The sequence below is a fragment of the Macrosteles quadrilineatus genome, unplaced genomic scaffold, assembly GCF_028750875.1.
Source record: "Macrosteles quadrilineatus isolate MER2022 unplaced genomic scaffold, UCM_ALF_1.0 Scaffold_2__2_contigs__length_208266976, whole genome shotgun sequence".
Taxonomy (NCBI): domain Eukaryota; kingdom Metazoa; phylum Arthropoda; class Insecta; order Hemiptera; family Cicadellidae; genus Macrosteles; species Macrosteles quadrilineatus.
Window position 1 is genome coordinate 167,553,596 of NW_026542595.1, and position 20,395 is coordinate 167,573,990.

The following is a 20,395-nucleotide window of genomic DNA, read 5'->3' on the forward strand; positions in this document are numbered from 1 at the left end:
ATCTGATTGGTAAGTAGCCGGGAACTCTGGAATCTAATGGGCGCAAAATTTTCTATAACTTTTTGGAAGGGTTTGAGTAAAGGAAATTTAATGATTTTAGTCACTAATAACTTGTAGTTTTGATGTTTTACCTTGGTGTTAGCCTACATCCTAATCATGTGATAAAAAAATTGCTAATTTGATTTATTCCATCATTATAGCCTAGGTGAGTTCATACAAACATTTTTATGTTCACTCCTTGATGTTGTTACCACTCAATTGTTCTTAAGTAACATTGACCCCTTTTACAGGGGTCAAAGTTTCATTGTACACTAGTAACATTGACCCCAGTGCTTTATTATGTATAATTTTAGTATAATAAATGTAGGGGGTCAATGTCACCCCAAGACACGGGGTAACATTGACCCCTTTTATAATTTTTTTTTATGACTAACATATGACAATAAAAAACAAAATAATACTGGTTGGCATTCACACAGTACCTGTATATAATTTAAAAAATATATTGTGAATATTAATCAATATAAACAAAAATTAATCAACAAAAACATCAAAAAAGGGGTCAATCTAATCCCGGTTGACGGTACATAAGTAGAAACATTTGGTACGATAAAAAAGTAGTATTAAATTAGATACATTTACAACGAGCAATCCCTGCCTCAATGGTCGATGCATAAATAATGTGCAGAGTTTACTTTTAAAACAATATGATATTAAGTCATTGGAGAACTATAAACACCTGCAATAAAAACCTCGGTAACAACGATTAGTTTATTTTTTTCTGAGAATAGTTATGTACATGAGCAAATAATATTTTAGCTGCTAATCACCCCCATGCCACAATTGAGATTTTTGTTTTTCATTTGGCTTTTCTACACTGGGTTACTTGAATCCTTTTAGGTTTCTTGTTGACTAACCTACCGTAGCCTAAGAATTTGTTTAGCGGAAAGTTACATAATCCCTATGCATTTGAAAACCTTCCTTCGTCCACAAGTACATGAGAAATTCCTTACCTAGATTCGCGTAGTGTTCTGAATACTTTTCTATGTTAATACTTACTAACATATCGTAATAGTCATCTTCCGAAAACTCACTTGGGGTTAAGTGATCGAAAAGTTGCCTTAGCTCTTCGAAGGAACGATTTCGTTGAAGAGCAAATAATGTTTTATATGACTTATGCTGGGAAAAGTCTCTTTTCAAGAGCTCGTGGTATCTATCAGGATTTATCTGACTGATACAAAAGTCTGACACATCAGTATATCCCCAATATTCAGATACATGCAACGCAATTTTCATTAAAACCTCATTCTTCTCCTCATCACCCATCTGCATTTCAGGAATCGTCTGGACTTTGTACCAAAAGTATTCCACCGCCTCTAGACGTAGTCTGGTTGAACGAATTGCAGCTCTGTGTAACCCGAAGACATAAGGATGAACTTTTATATCCAAGTCTGAAATACATCCACTGATGAAATGTGACCAAAATTGCATCATCGAATCCGTACACCAATACCCGCTTAGTCTATTTAAGCTTAGGGATTTGACTAGCTTTTTCAGAGCTGGCAAATCGTCTTCTTTTATTCCGTCTTCTCTTTTAAAAGTTTCAAACATGACAGCAGCTTCCTCTTCTATACAGCACCAACAGGCTATTTTGTAGCGGTAGAAGTCGTCCAGTGGATTGTTTGTTCCTTTCCAATTCTGGGGCTTGATTAGCTTTCTAGCAACTACTCTTCTATTGAGTCTCACCCCGTGTGTGGTTTTTGTAGTCTCCCAACATTCTTCATCGGACAAAATTTCAACAAAAAAATGAACGTTACTTGTACTAAGAATTTTCAAATAACACCTTGCGCAATTGCTTATTTGGAGTTGTTTAGACTCTTTGTAAAAATCATCATCCTTTATGAGAGAGAATGCTATTTTGGTTATTTCATCTAAGTACATATTGGTGTAAACTAATGAAGTATTTTGGATTGCTATTGAAACATAAAAATGTAAAGTATGTATTTTTATAAAACAGCTGATTTAATTAAAACCAGTAAATCAGTAGGAAACTTGGGGACATCAAAATGAAAAAGTAAATCGGTCCCGGGCTTAGGTCTTACCATGAGACCTACGGTAATAGCTACTTCCCTATAGGGAAATTCGCTAAAAGAAGTAGACTATACTCCTTATAAGTGTATATGTCTTTAAAACCTTTTTTGGAGGATAGTAATGATATCAAATAATATGTATAAGCTTAGTATTTTTACCTACGACTGTTTTTTTAAACTAACCGTTTAAGTTCTGTTCTTAGAATTGACACGATTCACTTAACAGCATTATTTTACTTAACAACACGAGTAACGGACAAATGAGGTCCAAGGATCGAGAGAAAAGAGGCAAAATTGTAATGCTTTGAACTTCAACTGAGCTGTTCAGGCCAATTTAATTGCCATTGATCGGTGCAACTAGTGGTTTGTACAATGGGTCGTTGCATCACTGTCAGTGGCAGTGAGAGGTTATAAACAAAAACATAACCTCTTAAGAAGATATGAGTAGTGATTTTTGAGTAGTAATTAAAACACTGTCTTAGGTAAAGTAATGTACGCAACCCGCGTGAATAGTGTTTCGTACCTTAAGTTTTCTACTCGTGTCGTTAACACTATCTTTACGCAATCGTTGCGTAAACTACTGTAAAGCACATATACGAAAAAATTAAGTAACGCATTACTCATCTTTACATTATTATAACCTTTGAGTGATTTTTTAGGTACTAGAATCATGCCTTGAAGCATAATTGACTCTTTCTTGACACAAAAAGAATAATTTACTGTCAATGTTTTCCAGAAGACATAATCGTTGAGCGTGGAAAAATACAATTAATTTCTAATAACACTAAACCGTAATGGACAACAATATGAAAACGCATATCAGCTGATCGGTTATGAAGTAAAGGAAGCATTGCTGCTACATGTAATAATTTTGAGGTTTTTCGTTCCTAAACCAGGGGTTTGTGATTTGATTGGTGTTTTATTTTAACGTCACGTATACACTTTGATCATGTAGCCTACCTACTGTAATTATGAGAGAATTCATTTGAAAAAATAAATGTTGTCTTGTAATCAATTTTGATAAAAAACATCTAGTTTACCTACATCCAGATTTACTTTGTCCTGCTCACTTACTACAATAATTATTCCATTTTATATTATAATATATCTAATAGAATTTCATAGGAACATCGTAAAACTAATCATATACATTTAAAACGTTTATTGGTATAAAAAAATACAAAAACTTAACAAACTTGTATTACTAACATAAATAAATAACAGAAATGAAGTGGGAAAATTATACAATGTAAGATTCATAGTCAAATCACCTGCAACGAACTTGACTAGAAATAAATGTCTTAACCCAAGTAATATGCAAATATTAATATCAAACTTGATTCAGCCGCATGTCAAATAGTGAAACAAAGTTTGATCAAGTGAAGTCAAAATACAAAACTTCAATTAACTTAAGGTTGTAACTTGGTACAATACAATATACAATATATATAATCCTAAATCCAAAGCACCGGATACCCCACAGCCTTGTAGAAACAAACTTAGTGAAGTGTTAAACTGAATGAAAGCTAGTTTTCATACAAAACAATATACTATCTTACCCATTTAACCCGCTCATGCATATACGCTTAATTAAAATAAATAAAATTAAACTAAATTCACACTACATTTTGCCCTGAAACGTTTCTATCACAGTCGACTAAAGTGTTATCAATTTATGAGATTTATCATGTAAGTGTATAACCTTAAGATTATCTCTTATTGTAATCTTAAGTTAGTGTTAAATGATACTATAATTTTGCCTGCCATTTAATCAGAACAAAAAAATAGCAATCTTAAAAATACATAAATTTCTGTAAGTGTCAATAGACTACTTCTTATACCAATGAATACTTTTGTGATTTAATTATACATAGTAACAACAATGAAAAACTTGTAAACATATCAAATTTTAAAATCTACCTAATGAAATGTTATAAAATAAGCCTCATTGCCTCCCACATTGTTCCCACATATCTTTAAGTTTTATTCTAATTTATTATTTTTGCTTGAAGCTTGTTCTGTGATATTTTTATGACCTTATTGTTTACGAATTATGATGTACCTTCTCCTATTGTTTCAATGGCAGAGAGGTTCTAATCGTTAAACTGTTTCTCAATCTTAGGCAAGATCTTTACCCCTGTTGCATCTCATGGTATTTGGTATATCTTTTTCCGTGGTCTCAATTATTATTGTATTGTCGTGAAAATAATATATTGTCATGCGATGTCTTGTAAGATACCATTTTTTTCTCTATTGTCTCAACGGTAGTGAGAATGCTACATTGTGTCTTAATGTGTTAATGGTGAGTTTTTGTGTCTCAATCGTCTTGATAATTGTAAAGATGCTACTGTATCTTGTGCCATGTCGTCTCAATGATGGTGACTTGTGTATTATAGTTGGGTGAGGATGTTTTCTTGTGTTTAGTCGTACCTATCACTGGTAGTCAGGATGCAATATTGTGTTCTATTGTGTTAATACAGTTGAGTTTTAGTGTCTCAATTGTCTTGATGATTGTGAAGATGCCATCTTGTGCTCTATTGTCTCAATGATGGCTAGTGGTGTATTATAGTTGGGTGAGGATGATTTCTTGTGTTCAGTTGTCTCAATGGTATTTTAGTTAGGATGCTATGTGTCCTAATGTGTTAATGATGATGAGTTGTTGTTTCTCTTTTGTTGTCTTAATGATTGTGAAGATGCTCTCTTGACCCCTTTCGTCAATGGTGGTGAGGATTCTATATTGTATCGTATTGTCTGGATGGTGATGAAGCTACCATGTGTCCAGTTGTCTCAATGAAGTTAAGGATGACGTATTATGCTCTATCTCAATGATGGTGGGGATGGTGGTTGTGTCCTGTCTTGGTAACCTCAGCATTGAAGCCGTTGTGTTTGTCAGCTGTGTAGTGCACCTCCCTGATGGATCCGTCCGGCTCCACCAGCTTGTAGTATCCCTTGACCGTGTCTCCCTTGCGAGTCTCATGAGCGCTCTTGACGTCATGAGTATGAGGGTCATGAACCTCGTACTCGAACGCGTAGTGCGGCTCAGCCTGAAGAACAACAAGACAATAAAGGTAATATCTTGATACTTTATAATCGCTGATGAAATAATAAAGCTACGTCAACTGATGGTAACCAGTATTTTCAAAAATTATCGGGGTATTTCAAATAAGAGGATGGCTACTCTTATATAATGCGCTGTGGTGGTTAGGTCGGGTTAGTTTATAATGATGACAGACACGGTAAAAGTAACAAAAATTTCTTTTTTCATGAGAGCAAGAATAAAAAGAGGGTATGTATTTACAATTACGTCGTTGAAAATGTGTTTCTTTAACTAATTACACAAGATCACAACTTATTTTTATTTTTTACCTTGCTATTTATAACTATGAAATAAACTAAACCAACCATTGCCGGATTAAATATATTTAAAGGAACAATGAAAAAAGCAGGGCCTAGTTACAAAGCATCAAAAGCATCATATTTTCTTTGATTTAAAACATCCATGGCCTTACTATTGCAAATCGTGGTTATGTACCATGTATATAGTAATTTAGAGCATCACTTTACGTACAACAGTAGTCTTTTATGTAGTCTTAACAATTAGAGAGTGAGCTGACATAGTGGCAGAGCGCGGGTCTTCAGGTCTCGGCTTCAAATCCCGTCAATTAAGATGGATTTTAACTATGTGATATTACTGCGACATTCAAGGCTTAGCCAGAAGTAAGATAATCTTCCGAACTAGAGCATGGCATCTTACGATGTGCAAGTGGGACATAACAAATGGACTGCAATAGGACAACTTGGGTCCCGAGCCACCAGGTATACTCACGTAGTAGTCGACGACCTTGTGGTGATGGTCGTGGACCGGCTCGTGGTCTTGTTCAAGCTCCGGCTCTGGCTCTTGTTCCACCATGTACGGTCGTGACGTCACTAACTGTGACGTACTTATCAGAAGAAGAACCTGCGTGAAAAAGAGAAATGTTACAAAAGTATCCAGACTGACAAAACGGAGAGCGTATTTAAGGCGATGAGTGAATGCTTTGTCAATAAGATCAGCCGGATTACTTTTCTCAGGATAAAACTGTCAACATTTTAGATTACTAGGTTGGTATTCCAAGATCATATTAACTGTTTATGTTTTTATAATGATACAATCTATATATTAATTTGAAACTGTTTTTCTTTGTCACAGCTATTTTGAGAGAACGGCTGGGCGTAGAAACTCGGTAGAGGTGTCTAAAGAAAGGTCTTGGTCTGTAGATGAGCCATCAAAAGAGAAACATGGTGAATTCCCTTGGGGCTCTGCCTCCGTGGCCTTTAAATTCCCATCCCATGTTATTCTTATGGAGGAAAACGGGGTTTTTGTCACAGCTAATTTTAGAGAACGGGTGGGCGTAGAAACTTGGTTGGGGTCTCTAAAGAAAGGTCTTGGTCTGTAGATGAGCCATCAAAAGAGGAAAGAGGTAAACTTCCTTGGGGCTCTGCCCCAGAAGCCCGCCTCTATCCCAGAAGTTGCCTCTTCAGATTTGTTTACATTACGACCATATGCATAATTCTACACTACTTTTTAATGCAACAGCTGTTAATATTTAAATTGTGATTTATTGAATTTGTCAAAATGAAGTACAGTATTTGCAATGGATTTTTCTGATTTTAAAATTGGTTTTCTTCTGCATCGTGTCATGTTTTGCAATATAATGTTCTATTACCAAATGAGTGGAAAATCCTAATATCACAGTAACTTTTAAAATTATTTCTTATGGAGTTAACTTATAGGTATCTATTGTATGGGTTGGTTTCTGCCTTTTTTACCACTTCTTGGAGATTGTGCGTAGGTGATATTCTTTGGCATATTGCATCTGTAGACGAAACTTGGGTTGGTGTAATTATTACAATGGAAAATAGCGATAAATCCTAACTAATTTGATATAGGCTAAAACCAAACTGAATTAACACTGTGCTAAATTTCTTGAGCAATCATTGAAATAACCGATTTGCAAACAATGGAAACATAGAAAAAGTCATAGAACACAACCAAGTAAAATAAATAGAAATATTGTTTTTTTTTTACACTAAAAACACTAAAAAAACAAGATCAGCTTTATGAAAAAAATAAGATATTTACAAAAGATTTGGATTTTATTTAACTGTTGTGTAGATCGTGAGTATTTCCGCAATCTTTGAGTCGCATGCTTCGCAATTGCTCGAATTCGAGCAACAGGTACACTAGTTAACATGAATCTAATCTTGTAAGTTAATACCACGAATACTAGAAAAATATCGCTATGGATCATAAACATAAACAAATGTCGTTTTTGGTCCAAAAGTAAACAAAGCCCCTATACTAATAGCATTATTATATGGTTTTTTTACTTTCGGGCCAAAAACGTCATTTGTTTATGTTTATTATCCATAACGGGTCTTTTCTAGTAGTCATGAGTTAATACCAATCACTACTTGGCCTACGTTACACACGTGTTGACAATATTGAATGTTATCAACATTTCCTGTGTAGATGGAGATGCTCTTCAGAATCTTTTTTCACAGACATTAAGGAGTTTCCCAGTTAGTATAGAAATTGTAATGGCTATATATTACTTTAAACTATTTGTAATCGATTCCCTTTGTGTTTCACCTGGTCTTGTTTAAATAGTATTGTAACAAAGGCGGGACTTCTTTAAATCTAATTAATTAATTAATTCAATCAATTATATCAATTATTTAAGATGGGGACGTCACTATGTGTGAATATGAGTGAAGCCAATAAGAGTGAAGGATGATTGTAGGATGAGTGGTGCGACATTATTGTTAGTGACTAAGGCCGACATGTTCTTTAGACAAAGCTGTTATTTTATAGCCCATACAGCTAATAGCAACTAAGGGACCTAAGTTTATGGTAACCAAGGAGGATAGGCTAGGAGAGTAATTTAAATTCCACAACTAACAAAATGTTGTGTCGTTAAATATGAGCGATGTAATTAACTCACGAACCACAGCTTAGTCATAACACAGCCGGTTATAATGTTGAAATGCTATCTAACAGCAGTTAGTAAATTTTTAAGACAATAAAAGCTGTACAAGCTTTGATACAAAACGTAATACTAATTCGAAATGCTTACATAAATTGTTTAACCTTAGACTTAACATGTATTTTAAAGGAGACAGGCGCAGCACTGGCTTTGACCGATTTAAAGAATATTTACGTTTACAATGTAATTAAACAGATCTAATTATGCAGGGTGCAAGTATATTTAATTAATCACGAGAAGTAGCAATTAGTTTGATTAAAAGACTAGGGTAGCTAATCCATCATTGCCACTCCTAACACTGTTTGCTTAACTGTCACGAAACAAAACTATTAAAACCCTCGCGGACACCTCTTTCATTCCTTTGTCTTTGTGCAAATCTAAAAGGTAAATAGTTTAATTTATGATAAAAAGTTTATGTGTTTAGAATAATTTACTGATTTTTGACCGCAGAATATGGTTAAACAACAAATTATTTTCTTGAATGCAAATAAAACGATTATAACAGCTTTCGCGTTTTTATAATAAGTAGTAACACGTTTGATAGGCCTATTGGATTACCAACTCAGACATATGGAACTAAGACTCACTACTTTATTTCAAAGACACAACTGATTTAGAACAACACAAACACTATACTCACCAGCCACGCTATCATGTTGTATGCGGCAGCTGCATGTAGTCCGTTAGTTTTATACCGGGCGAAAGTGTGAAGCTGACCTTAGATGGCATTGCTAAATGTAATTGGTAGTAAACAGAAGGATAGTTACCCTCCGTGTGAAGGATCGATTGGCGATGGTTGCAGAATGTCCAGTGTCCAGTCGGTGTCCGGCAACCGACAACTTGACTGTCAGGACCAATGTATGCAATGTACAACCGACAGCCAGACGGTGATAAGACTGGATAAGGAGTTAGGACCAACTGAAGAAATATTAAAACCGACAGTCAGACGGTAAAACAAACTGGTTTAGGAGTCAGGACCAATGTAAGCAATATCCCATTCGACATCCAGACGTTAAAAAGACTGGTTAAGGACTCAGGACCAATGTAAGCAATATTCAATTCGACAGACAGACCGTAATAAGAATGGCTTAGGAGTCAGGACCAATGTAAGCAATATTACAACCGACAGAACAACTCAATAACATTTTTACCATAAGGGGTCCACCCTAATTCCATGTTAACATCATAAAACTGCAGATCCTTAAGAAATTCAGCAAATAGTTAACGACTTAAAACCTTCCAAATCGTGTGGATGGGATGAAAGATCACCTTTCATATAAAAAAATGTTAAAACAATGTTCATATTTGATCCCAACCCTAATTAACTGCCCATTTAATCAACTTTTCGTTATATAGGTGTGTTTCCGAAGCTGTCAACCAGTTATAAAAAAGGTAATCCAAAAGAACTAATTATAAGCCCATTTCATTATTGCCGACATTCTCCAAAATATTTGAAAAGATTGTTTTACTACGTTGTATGATTACTTTAATGAATGAATGTCAACTCTTGAACATACATCAGTGTGGGTTTAGTTAAAAAGAGTAAAAGCAATGTATATGCCATACAGTACTCAGCTTTGTATCTGAGGTAGCGGATGCTCTTGACAGGTCGCAGAATGTAGAAGCTGGTCTCTTCTGTGACCTGTCAAGAGCGTTCCGACTGTGTAGACCATGATATAACGATTCGGAAGTTGTGGTTTTATGGTGTATCGGACAGGACCATTAAATGGTTGGTTTCATTTTCATCCAACAGAAAACAGTGTATAAATTTGCAGTCACTGGTAGTTAATTCTGATTAGAGATTAATCACAGATGGTGTACCTCAAGGGCCCATTCTTGGACCTTAACTCTTCTTGTGTCAATGACTTGCCCATGACCTTAAATTCCAAATGGATTATGTTTGCTGACGACATCTACTATGTTCACCCATCCAGATAAATCAATGTTTCCACAGATTATAAAAAAGAATTAAAAAAGCTGGAAAGTTGGTTTCTAGCTAATGGACTTTTACTAAATCAATCAAAGTATCTTAGTTTTATAAGCATTAAAAAACTCTGTAAGGGCCGGAGATGAGGATGAATTCAGTTAGGAGGCTGTTGCATCATCTTCCCGAATTAGACATGGTATAGTGTGTTGTATAGGGTCGATCCAAAATTAATTAGGCCTGCTGTACTTGTTAAATAAAAAATGTTATTGTAACGAGATTATAGTTAGGTGTAACTGAAGTATATTAAGTATATAAGAGACAGTTTAAAACTCTAAATGCTATCATTTCATATGTTTTATTATTCAAACTTTGAAGTCAAATAAAATAAACAAAACTCATAACTAAATTTTTTTAGTTATTCCCAAATATTGTGTAATACTTATTAATAGTTTTTTGTTTACCTCATTAGAGAGAAAAGAATTTTTTATAAAAATAAACACATCTGCCTTAAAAAATAAGGTTGCCAATGACACAGACAAAAAATATACACTCAAAATATTGAAGGATTATAACAGCTATAAGACTGATTAATTTTGATGTTTGCCATATACATGATTTCTCATTATAGGCAATGAACCTCTTAATATTTCATGGATAATAATTTTCAAAAAGGATCTGTCCAAATCATATTGTTTCCAAAAGTTCAAAAAACGATTTTGATAATGTTCCTCTAGAGCCAATAAACAATCCAATCACCTCCATTTTTGAAATTTTAAAATTTTGCTTGAAATATTCAAAGGTAAATTCTATATTAAACCAATTAATATGGACACTCCACCACTTCTACACATTGCTTTGTTGTATCATTGATTTTTAGCAACTTCAGTAAACCTTCCAATAATATAAATCAGTTGTGGCTAAAGTATTTTTATTTTAGAACATACTTGACAGATTCTTGTAAGAGCCTTGTTGCAATGAGATTTTACGATACTTAAAAGATGCTATAATTTAGAATAAGCTGTCCTTAGAGTTAAAATTTGTCAAATAGTTGTTTTAGCTTAGAGAAATCGGTAATATACATCAGTGCAATCTGTTGATGACTCAGTTTAACTATGTTAATTGTTATTCTAAAACTGGTTACTAGCATTGACCATTGGATACTGAAGTTGTAAAGCTACTAGTTTATCATACGGATAAGATGTCTAGTCCTACACACTTAGTCGAAAAAGACTATTTTGTAAGTGAATATCTTTGTAATATACTAATGTAAACACAAAAGTGCCGTTCACCAAAGAAATAGTTAGGCAGAAAATACTTCACGATATTAAATACCCCCGCTGCAACAATCCTTCAGACTAACCGAAGTTTCAAGTGCTTGTTTGGGGTTTAGAGCCTACTAAAATATTTCATATAAATAGCATAACATGTATAAAGTTATCTGTCATTGAATAAATCATTTGGAAATACCGGTAGATTGATTAGAGAGTAAAATCAATTAATTTACAATCGGTCCACCTGATGGAGTGAAATATTGAAATTCTACATGAAATTAACAATAATACTACATGCGTTTGTCTTTAATTCATTGTTAAGAAAACCCTTTTCTATCTTGTCTCCTCCTTTAGGACAAATGCCATTTCATGGTTTGCAGTATTCGAAATTCTCCTATAATTTTGTACAAAAATAACCCGAAAATGGTAAGTTTGTACAACGTGGCGGTAGGTATGAAATACAAACGATATTTCTTGGAAGATTGTTTGCTATATTTGAAACTACGATCAATTACATTGACTTTAAAGCCGATAAACTATAATCGATATTTCTTTGTAATTTCTCTGTAGTATCCTACACGTTTATGCCACTTTACATTATATTACATCGCTTATATTAATTATATTAATCATATTACATTAATACTATAAAGGAAATTCGCTTGGTTTGTCTGGTTTGTCAAACAAATATTTTAAGCTTCGTTGTAATTCTATGTAATCGTGGAACGAATTAAGGGTTAATTTAGTTGTATATACTTTAATATACGGGGAAAAGTTAAAATACTCCTTAATATATGACTAAAAATAATATTCAAAACTTGTTGTTTCCAACATTTATTTTTTACGATGCAATGTTGCAATAACGATCTTTAACACTGTATTTAGTAAATTACATACAATCACAATTTAAAACTTACAAGTAAACACAAATTATTTACTATGTTTTCGTCCAATTTTTATCACATAATGATCTATGAAACAACGAACAGCTGTTCGGATCAAGATTATTTTTTCTAGCTGTCACTGATATGTTTACAAATACCGCAACCATTTCCGATCACGTTTTGAAGGCAAATCCCATACAAGTGAGATTAAAAACGTTTTTCTTACATAACGGATTTAATTAATCGAAAGTGGAATAATATAGTGTAACCGTAAATTAAATTAAATAACCAGGCATTAACCAGGTCAGGAACCAGAGATTCTTTGTGTATAAAATTGTTCTTGCGTTTTTATAACCAGAAAGAAGACCTTGAATCAGTGTTGTATAGTGCTGGGTGCTGGGAAACTTGAATTTATTAATGATCGTCGCCAATAGCTTACAAACAAGGTTTCCACTCATTGACGGCGCTGCAATGGCGATTGTGTAAAGTGTAAAGTAAAAATGTTAAAGTACATTTTTACAGAATGTACAAAGTACAAAATGTTAAAGTGTTACAAAAAAATCACAACTGCAGTGGGTGATTGTAACAGAGGTTTACGGATGATGATAAACTCGCTTTTCTAATGACTGTGACACTTTCTGTTCCTACTCACCGTGTGATGCAATAGCTGGACCTTACAGCCAATAGGCCCATAGCCCATCTCTTGGGTACGTATTATAAATTACCAATCTAAATCGTCTGACTTCATTTCATATAGTAAGCCGTCATTTCGACAGCATTTCGGGTCATCTCCGAACTAAGCAAATATAAATTGTTATGATGAAATTTGATGATAAGATTTCATAAATACAATGATTGCATTTTATAGGTATGTACTTTGTTAGGTATGCTTAAAGCATAGCAAATTCCCTTATTAAATTCTATATTTTTGTGTATATGTCTGTTGGTGACGCATTAATGTCCTTATTTCTCAGTGTTTCACGGAAAGGACAAGAGTATCTTTGATGGAATAAAGATGGAGTCAACCGGAATAAAGTGTTAAATGGCGAGGTTCAGATAGTACCTACTTTAAATACTTTTAACCATTGTGGAAAGTAACTTTCAATTATAGGCCTACCCGCCTACCTTAGGGATATGCCTCATAGATCTTTGTAAAAAGCATATTTTAGTTTAATCATTGGATTTAACATATGGACTAACATATGGGGTGACATGACATTTAATTGTGTTTGTTTCGGCTTGAAACTGTCAGATACTGTATTTGCGAAGGTTTATATATAATAGTTTTGCCAGCATATCTGCAAATATGCAAACCAACTGCTGTAGGTTTCAACTGAATATTATAAGATCCCCGTGCGTAGAAGGGGCACACAGCTAGTAATAAAATAATTCTGTTTAATATCTTAAATTTTAACACAGATTAGTATGCATATTTAGATTTCTTCTATAAATTAAATCAACTATTTTGCTACTGAAAAGATTCTTTTACGCCATACTACACTGTTTTAACGAACTTCCCGCTATTCTTGTTATTGTGTGTTTTTTACATAAATACCATTAGGCTGAAGTTAAGCTTTGAACCATGATGACTGACTACTGCACTTGTCAGAAACGTATCAGCACCAGTCTCAATATAAACTTGTACCTGATGAATATTAATTTTTATTTTATAATTACAGTGCACAACAGTTCTATCATTTCAATACAAAAATAGTATTCGGTATGTATGAGAATAGCAGAGTACCCGTCCCTCGTACGGGGTTGGCATATAAGTTTAAATTGCTTATTGCAGTTATACTCAAGCTTTGCGTTTGCAATGGGGGAGGACAAAGTTTGATAACATTTGCTTCTTTAAACTGACGGTATACTATGGTATTACACATCTACCATAGCCATAATGTTCTATCTCTTCACCTAAACAATAAAGAAAAATAAAGTACTATTACAAATTTTAAGAATCACAAATTATTCATGACATTAAAAACATAAACATAATCACGTAAACAATCCTACTTTGACAGTTCTCATTGCGTATCACAGTTTTTTGTTGCTGCTTAGTTCAAATTAGCTGTTTTCGTAAATGCAAAAAAATATAGTGCTGCACCCTGTTGGTAAATCTTATAACTTTTTAATACTTTTGTATATCATTGAACCAACTATTTTAGTTGAAACAGCTGACTAAATTCTTTAATTCCCTTTAAATATGAATACTCATAAGGTTAACATGGGGAACTATAGAGCCACTGGGGCGGAGCCCGAAGTAATTTTTGAGATGAGAATATGCCTATATGTTAATCGGGAATGTGAGCTATCATCATGCCAAATTTCAGCCCAATCCATCCAGTGGTTTATGCGTGATTGACCTTCAAACACACAAACAAACAAACACACAAACTTTCACATTAATAATATTAGTAAGACGAGGTGTTAGCCCGTCCTACGTACGGTAGTAGTCAGTTAAAACTGTGTATGCCTATAATTCAGAACAGCTAGTTTACACGTATAAAAACAAATTTTATTGCATCCTACAGTAGAAAGAGTAATTATCAATTAAGAAGTGTATAGGCATAGTCAATGATATCATCTTCCATCGCATACCTACCTCTTTCATAATCAATATCACCACAATACAATTACTCATACTATACACAATTTCCAGTAGGTCTGAATTGAAACTCCCTAAAATAAAACGAAAACATCCAATGCAATTCACAGTACACATAATTATAACGTTGATGTCCTGACATCAATAAACGAATCGTCCACACACATCCTTTATGTCAATTTCACTGCATCAATTGCTAAATAAATAAGTGTAAACAAAGAAAAGTAAACACAACAACATATTAGTTTGTTTTGTAAACAGCTGAGTCAAAAATAATATTCATTTGAAAAAAAGAACTGGTCTCATGTTGAAGGAATTTAAAAAGTAAAAACGCTAGTAAAGCTAGTGACGTAATTAATTGTCTATGTTTATTATCCATTCCGTTATCAGTTCCAATATCCTTGATAACTAAACCACCCTCATTGAATCAATGTACATCGTAATTCCCCATATTCATTTATTTAAACTATAAAATATTCAGCGCCTCCAAACGTAACCACAACTAAACACACGCCAAACATCTTTTTTAGATTTCATAAAAGGATGGTTAGTCTAATTGCAGTACCCTAGGTCAATGATGACGTTGTGTTCAATCTATGTCATTCATCTGTATATCTTTGGATAACACCCGTCTGAGGTTGTGGTGGTGATTTAAAATCGTATTCCTGAGGATTCTTGACCTCCATCTTTATGACATCAATATTTCCGGGCCTAATCCAAACAAAGTTCAAGCATTCAAAAACATTGATTGTAAACAAAAAGCTGCCAAGATTAATTAAAACATGTAAAAATTTTGATTTTCCTACCCTTTCCAAAAAATTTGAGCAGTAAAATAATTTGCATATCTTTTTTATTTAACTCGTGTACAGAGCCTCGACTTGTAAACATCGATGGTGTTACTTATCTCGGTGGTCTACTAATCTTACTTATTTCCCATAATCAATGACAAAATCAGAGTAAATAACCTCATAGTTCTATAGGGCATTTTGATAACTAACCAGCTGTTAGTTAAAACAAATTATATTGCTCTAAAACAAATCGAAAATTACAAAGATTGCTTTAAAAAATAATTTTAACATCCTAGTATTTTAATATGTATATTAAATTTATCTGTCATCCTCTTACAGAAAAATAGAACGTATAAATGATTAGCATTACACATAGTATAAATAAGTCAACCCTAAGTATGTCTTTAAATTTTTATCCAAATGCTGAATTTGTGACACAAAAGCTGAATGTTTACAGCTGTTATGATAAGCAAATTATTTTATGCCAAAAGCTAGTTTAGAGAATCTTAGCGTCGGCTGCTAGACTTTTTAAAAATGAAAACTTAATTTCTAAAAAACCGGGACCCTAAACTAAAATTATGGCTTCGACATTCCCTAGTTCTCAAACTTATCTTTCTTTCAACACAAAAATCATGAAAATCCGTCGAGTGGTCGATTCAGAATCGTGAAATAAAAAAACCCTGTTTCGTTTTAATATTATAGAAGATAAGATAAGATATAGGAGATAATAATGTAACAAATCAGTCAACGTAGGATAGTTTATTTACAGTTTTGGCTTGGAAGGTTGTGTTGTAGGAACGTGATGTTGACTAGTGGCCGTAGTGGCCCGGGTGGGAGTTATGACCTGACTTCTTCACCACTGCGTTGAACCCGTTGTGTTTATCAGCTGTGTAGTGAACCTGCGAACACAATACATTTGTAAATTACATGATTACTGTATTCAAAAATAATGCCTGTTACTTATCAAAATAAACATTGAAAAATAAACTACTATAGTTATTTGTGTAACTAGTGGGCAAAGTGGCACTTAGCTGCACACGAGAGAAACGTAACGCGCGAGCCGTAGGCCAGTGTGGAAAGTTTCTTGAGTGCAGCAAAGGCAGTTTGTTCTCGTGTTACACATATTTTCGTACAATTACTATAAAGCATATAAATAACTAGCTGTAACCCGCGGGCTTTGCCCCGTTTAACTTCTTAATTTTCAAGATTATCTCGTTCGCATGGCTCAATCACGTCCTGGTTGAAGTTTGTTCGCTACGCTCACTCACCTTTAGGTTGGAGCTCGTTCGCTACGCTCACTCACCTTTAGGTTGGAGCTCGTTCGCTGCGCTCACTTTCCTTCAGGTTAGCTCGTTCGCTATGCTAACTCGCCTCCAGGTTAGCATACAACCTAACTAAAGTATTCAAAGTATACTAATATTCAAAGTCACTAAAGTGGTATTCGTTCGCTACGCTCACTCACCTTTTGGTTGCAAATTAGCTGTTGTCATAAATGTAAAAGAAATAATAGTGCTGCACCCTGTGTTTTTGTAACTTTAATGCTATTGAACACCACAGAACAGAACCAACTTGTTTAATACTAGAAACAGATGTTAAGATTCAATAATTTCATTTCTCATAAGGTTAACATGGGAAACTCCAGAGCCACTGGGGCGGAGCCCGAAAGGATTTTTGAAATAAGAATATGCCTATATGTTAATCGGGAATGTGAGCTATCATCATGCCAAATTTCAGCCCAATCCGACCAGTATTTTTCTCGTTCACTTGTCACAAACATACATCCATACATCCATACATCCATACATCCATCCATACATCCATACATTCAAACTTTCTCATTTATAATATTAGTAGGATTAGTGTTTCAAACACTGTACAACATTTATAGGTTAGTAAATCCAAACATTGAACTAAATGGGAAACGCTGCACCAGCTGAACATAGTCGTAATATCTTTCAGAATTGCCAGCTTATTTTCAAGCGTACACGGATTACGTGCCTAATAAAAGCACGCCGTTTTGTGTTGTTTGGTTGGAATTCTGGTGTGCGAAAAAAGTAAAAAGAGTGCGGCCAAAAGTAGATGCAGCAATTAGAAACTTGTTTTGCTATAATCAGTGCAAGGAAGTCCACTTTGTCATGTGACTGTAGGGGAAAAAACAATTAATAAGTGACCAATACGTATGCCATCAAGTAAAATGCTCAACGTGCTTCAATTCTTTCCTGTAAATTATTTAAGTGACACCACTTTGCAAGTGGTAAACATTACTCTTAAAACAGTCCCATAATCCATGATTACTTCATAGATTAGGTTGCATAGTACATTCCCTTTCTTGTATTTTGCCAAAATTCAAAATTTTTGTTATTTGAACTTTTAAAGTTTTTTTCTGGCTTGCGCCATGTCACAGCCACCTCTGTCCTACTCTCATCAAAATATTGTTTTACTTCATTCTCGTGTTCAGTTTATTCTTTACGTGTATGATGTCAAAAGCTATGTGCGTTTGAATCTTACTGCTATGCACCAAGTAGTAAATAACTTCTTCATCGTCATTGTGCATGTTATTAAATGTACGGAAAGTCAACATAAATACGTCTAGTGACATTTTGAGTGAAAATATTATGTTTCAAGTATTTTAGTGGTATTTTAACAAGTACTTTTATGTTTGTGCTCATTATACGCGAACCACGAACGATTTCCCCGAAGATATAGAAAAATATTAATTTGATATGAACACAACTAATCGTAACGAGATATACAAAATGTCCAGCTTCCACTAGGACAAACTTAACGAATAGTATGGTAAAGTTTGACCTAGTAGCAGTGGACACCCTGTACGTATCGCTTTTAAGGGATTGTAAGGACTTGTTCTACCACGATTATTTGATAAACAAATTTTAAATCTAGAATATGGTCGCATACTTAAGGTTAAAGCTTAAAATCTACAAAGAATAAGTTCCCTGTAATTTTTATTTTATTATTTCACAGTTTTTGCTAGGTTTGTACTAGCCTTGTTATTTCCGTTTACGCTCTCGCCTTAGAATCAGATCACAGATCCTAAAACATTAAGGATGAAGACTTTTAGCGAATTTCCCATATAGGGAATAAGCTATTACCGTAGGTCTCATGGTAAGACCTAGACCCGGGACCGATTTACTTTTTCGTTTTGAGGTCCCCAGAGGCCAAAAACACCATCCGTTCAAATTCATATATATATATATATATATATATATATATATATATATATTATTTTATAGCATTTTTAGGGCTACTAATATAATAAAATCAAAACATTATATATTTTTTAAATATTACAAAATAATAAAATATTACTAAAAGGGTACTTTGTTATATATGTTTTGATTTTAATATATATATATATATATATATATATATATATATATATATATATATATATATATATATGTGTGTGTCCGTTAGCGCGATAACTCGAGCAAAATTGATCCGATTTTGATGAAATTTGGTACAAACGTGTAAACCTACATTTATTCGAACGAGTTCGTGAACCAGCATAATCGGACCATGGGATCAGGGGTTTATGGGGGGTTTTATAGGGTAAAAATGGGTTTTTCTCATTTTTGACCCTAAAAAATTTAAATTTCTAAATTTCTCTCTAGACCATTTTGAAGAGCTTAAAAAAACAAATAATTTAGTATATTGAAGTTTTCTTGAATGTTCATTGACTACGGAGAAAATTAAAGAAATTGTAAATTTAAAATTCCCATGTTATTCTTATGGAGAATAAATAAACTGTTCTAGTTTGCTTGTTTATGGATATACTTCAATCAAATTTGGCAATTTGGCTTATTTCATACTAAGCTATCAATATTTCAATTGAAAAAACACACCTCAATATCTTTCCCGTAGCAGCAAACCTAACTACTCACTAAAATTAATGTTATTTAAATAGGAAATAAATCTGAAAATTTATAGGGAATATTTTAGTAGAAATCAAGCCGGGTGAATGGAAATTCGCTTAGTATGCAGGTTTGCTGCGACGGGGGTATTTTAGTAATCGCAATGGAAAATTACCGCAATAGTCCTTGAACACTTACCACCACTAAAAATAAGCTCAAATAACAATTGGCTTAAGATTTTACAATATTTCTTTTTGGTAAATCTGGAATCGATTAATTTAATCACCTCTCTCACGGATCCGTCCGGCTCCACCAGCTTGTAGTATCCCTTGACCGTGTCTCCCTTGCGAGTCTCATGGGCGCTCTTGACGTCATGAGTATGAGGGTCGTGTACCTCGTACTCGAACGCGTAGTGCGGCTCAGCCTGGAGAACAATAAATGATACTTTATAAATGCATGAATAAATTTAAATACTTTTAAGACATTTGTTTTTGTAGAGCGTGTGTTGTGATGGGTTAGGTGCATATATGACAACCTAAGTATTTCTTCGACATTATTCAGTGGATTCATTTAAGTAAATACAGTATAAAAATTAATTTGCTATTCCCTCCCGCACCCCAACCAGTTATCATCAAAAAGCGAGGAAAACATGGTAAGGTAACCACGGAAGATATATTTTGAAGATAAGTTTTGCTCGGCGTATGAAGATTTTAATTGAGTGTTAAAAATATATATTATATCTCACCTGGATATTGCGCCTTACCTATAATAGTATAGCTAACGATGCGGTATTTCCAGATTGTCTTTCTTAAGACCTCCACTATAATTTGCATGGAAGGTATGTAAATTCTGTCTTTAAGACTATACATTTAGCAATGTGGAAAATTCACAGTACAGTTTGCAAATGTTTAAAAAATGTACTTTTAAATCAA

At 33.8% G+C, this 20,395-nt stretch overlaps 2 protein-coding genes across 2 annotated transcripts in view; one reads left to right on the top strand and one right to left on the bottom strand.

Moving 5' to 3' along the window:
- Nucleotides 1–20,395, top strand: part of LOC128985864 (four and a half LIM domains protein 2) — a 316,238-nt gene that overhangs the window by 56,136 nt on the left and 239,707 nt on the right. The gene's annotated exons all lie outside the window — the stretch shown is intronic.
- Nucleotides 1–20,395, bottom strand: part of LOC128986500 (uncharacterized) — a 49,462-nt gene that overhangs the window by 26,314 nt on the left and 2,753 nt on the right. Inside the window, exon 4 of the mRNA XM_054406901.1 lies at nucleotides 4,914–5,134. Within this exon, the coding sequence (XP_054262876.1) occupies nucleotides 4,914–5,134 (221 nt within the window). The remainder of the gene's footprint in view (nucleotides 1–4,913; nucleotides 5,135–20,395) is intronic.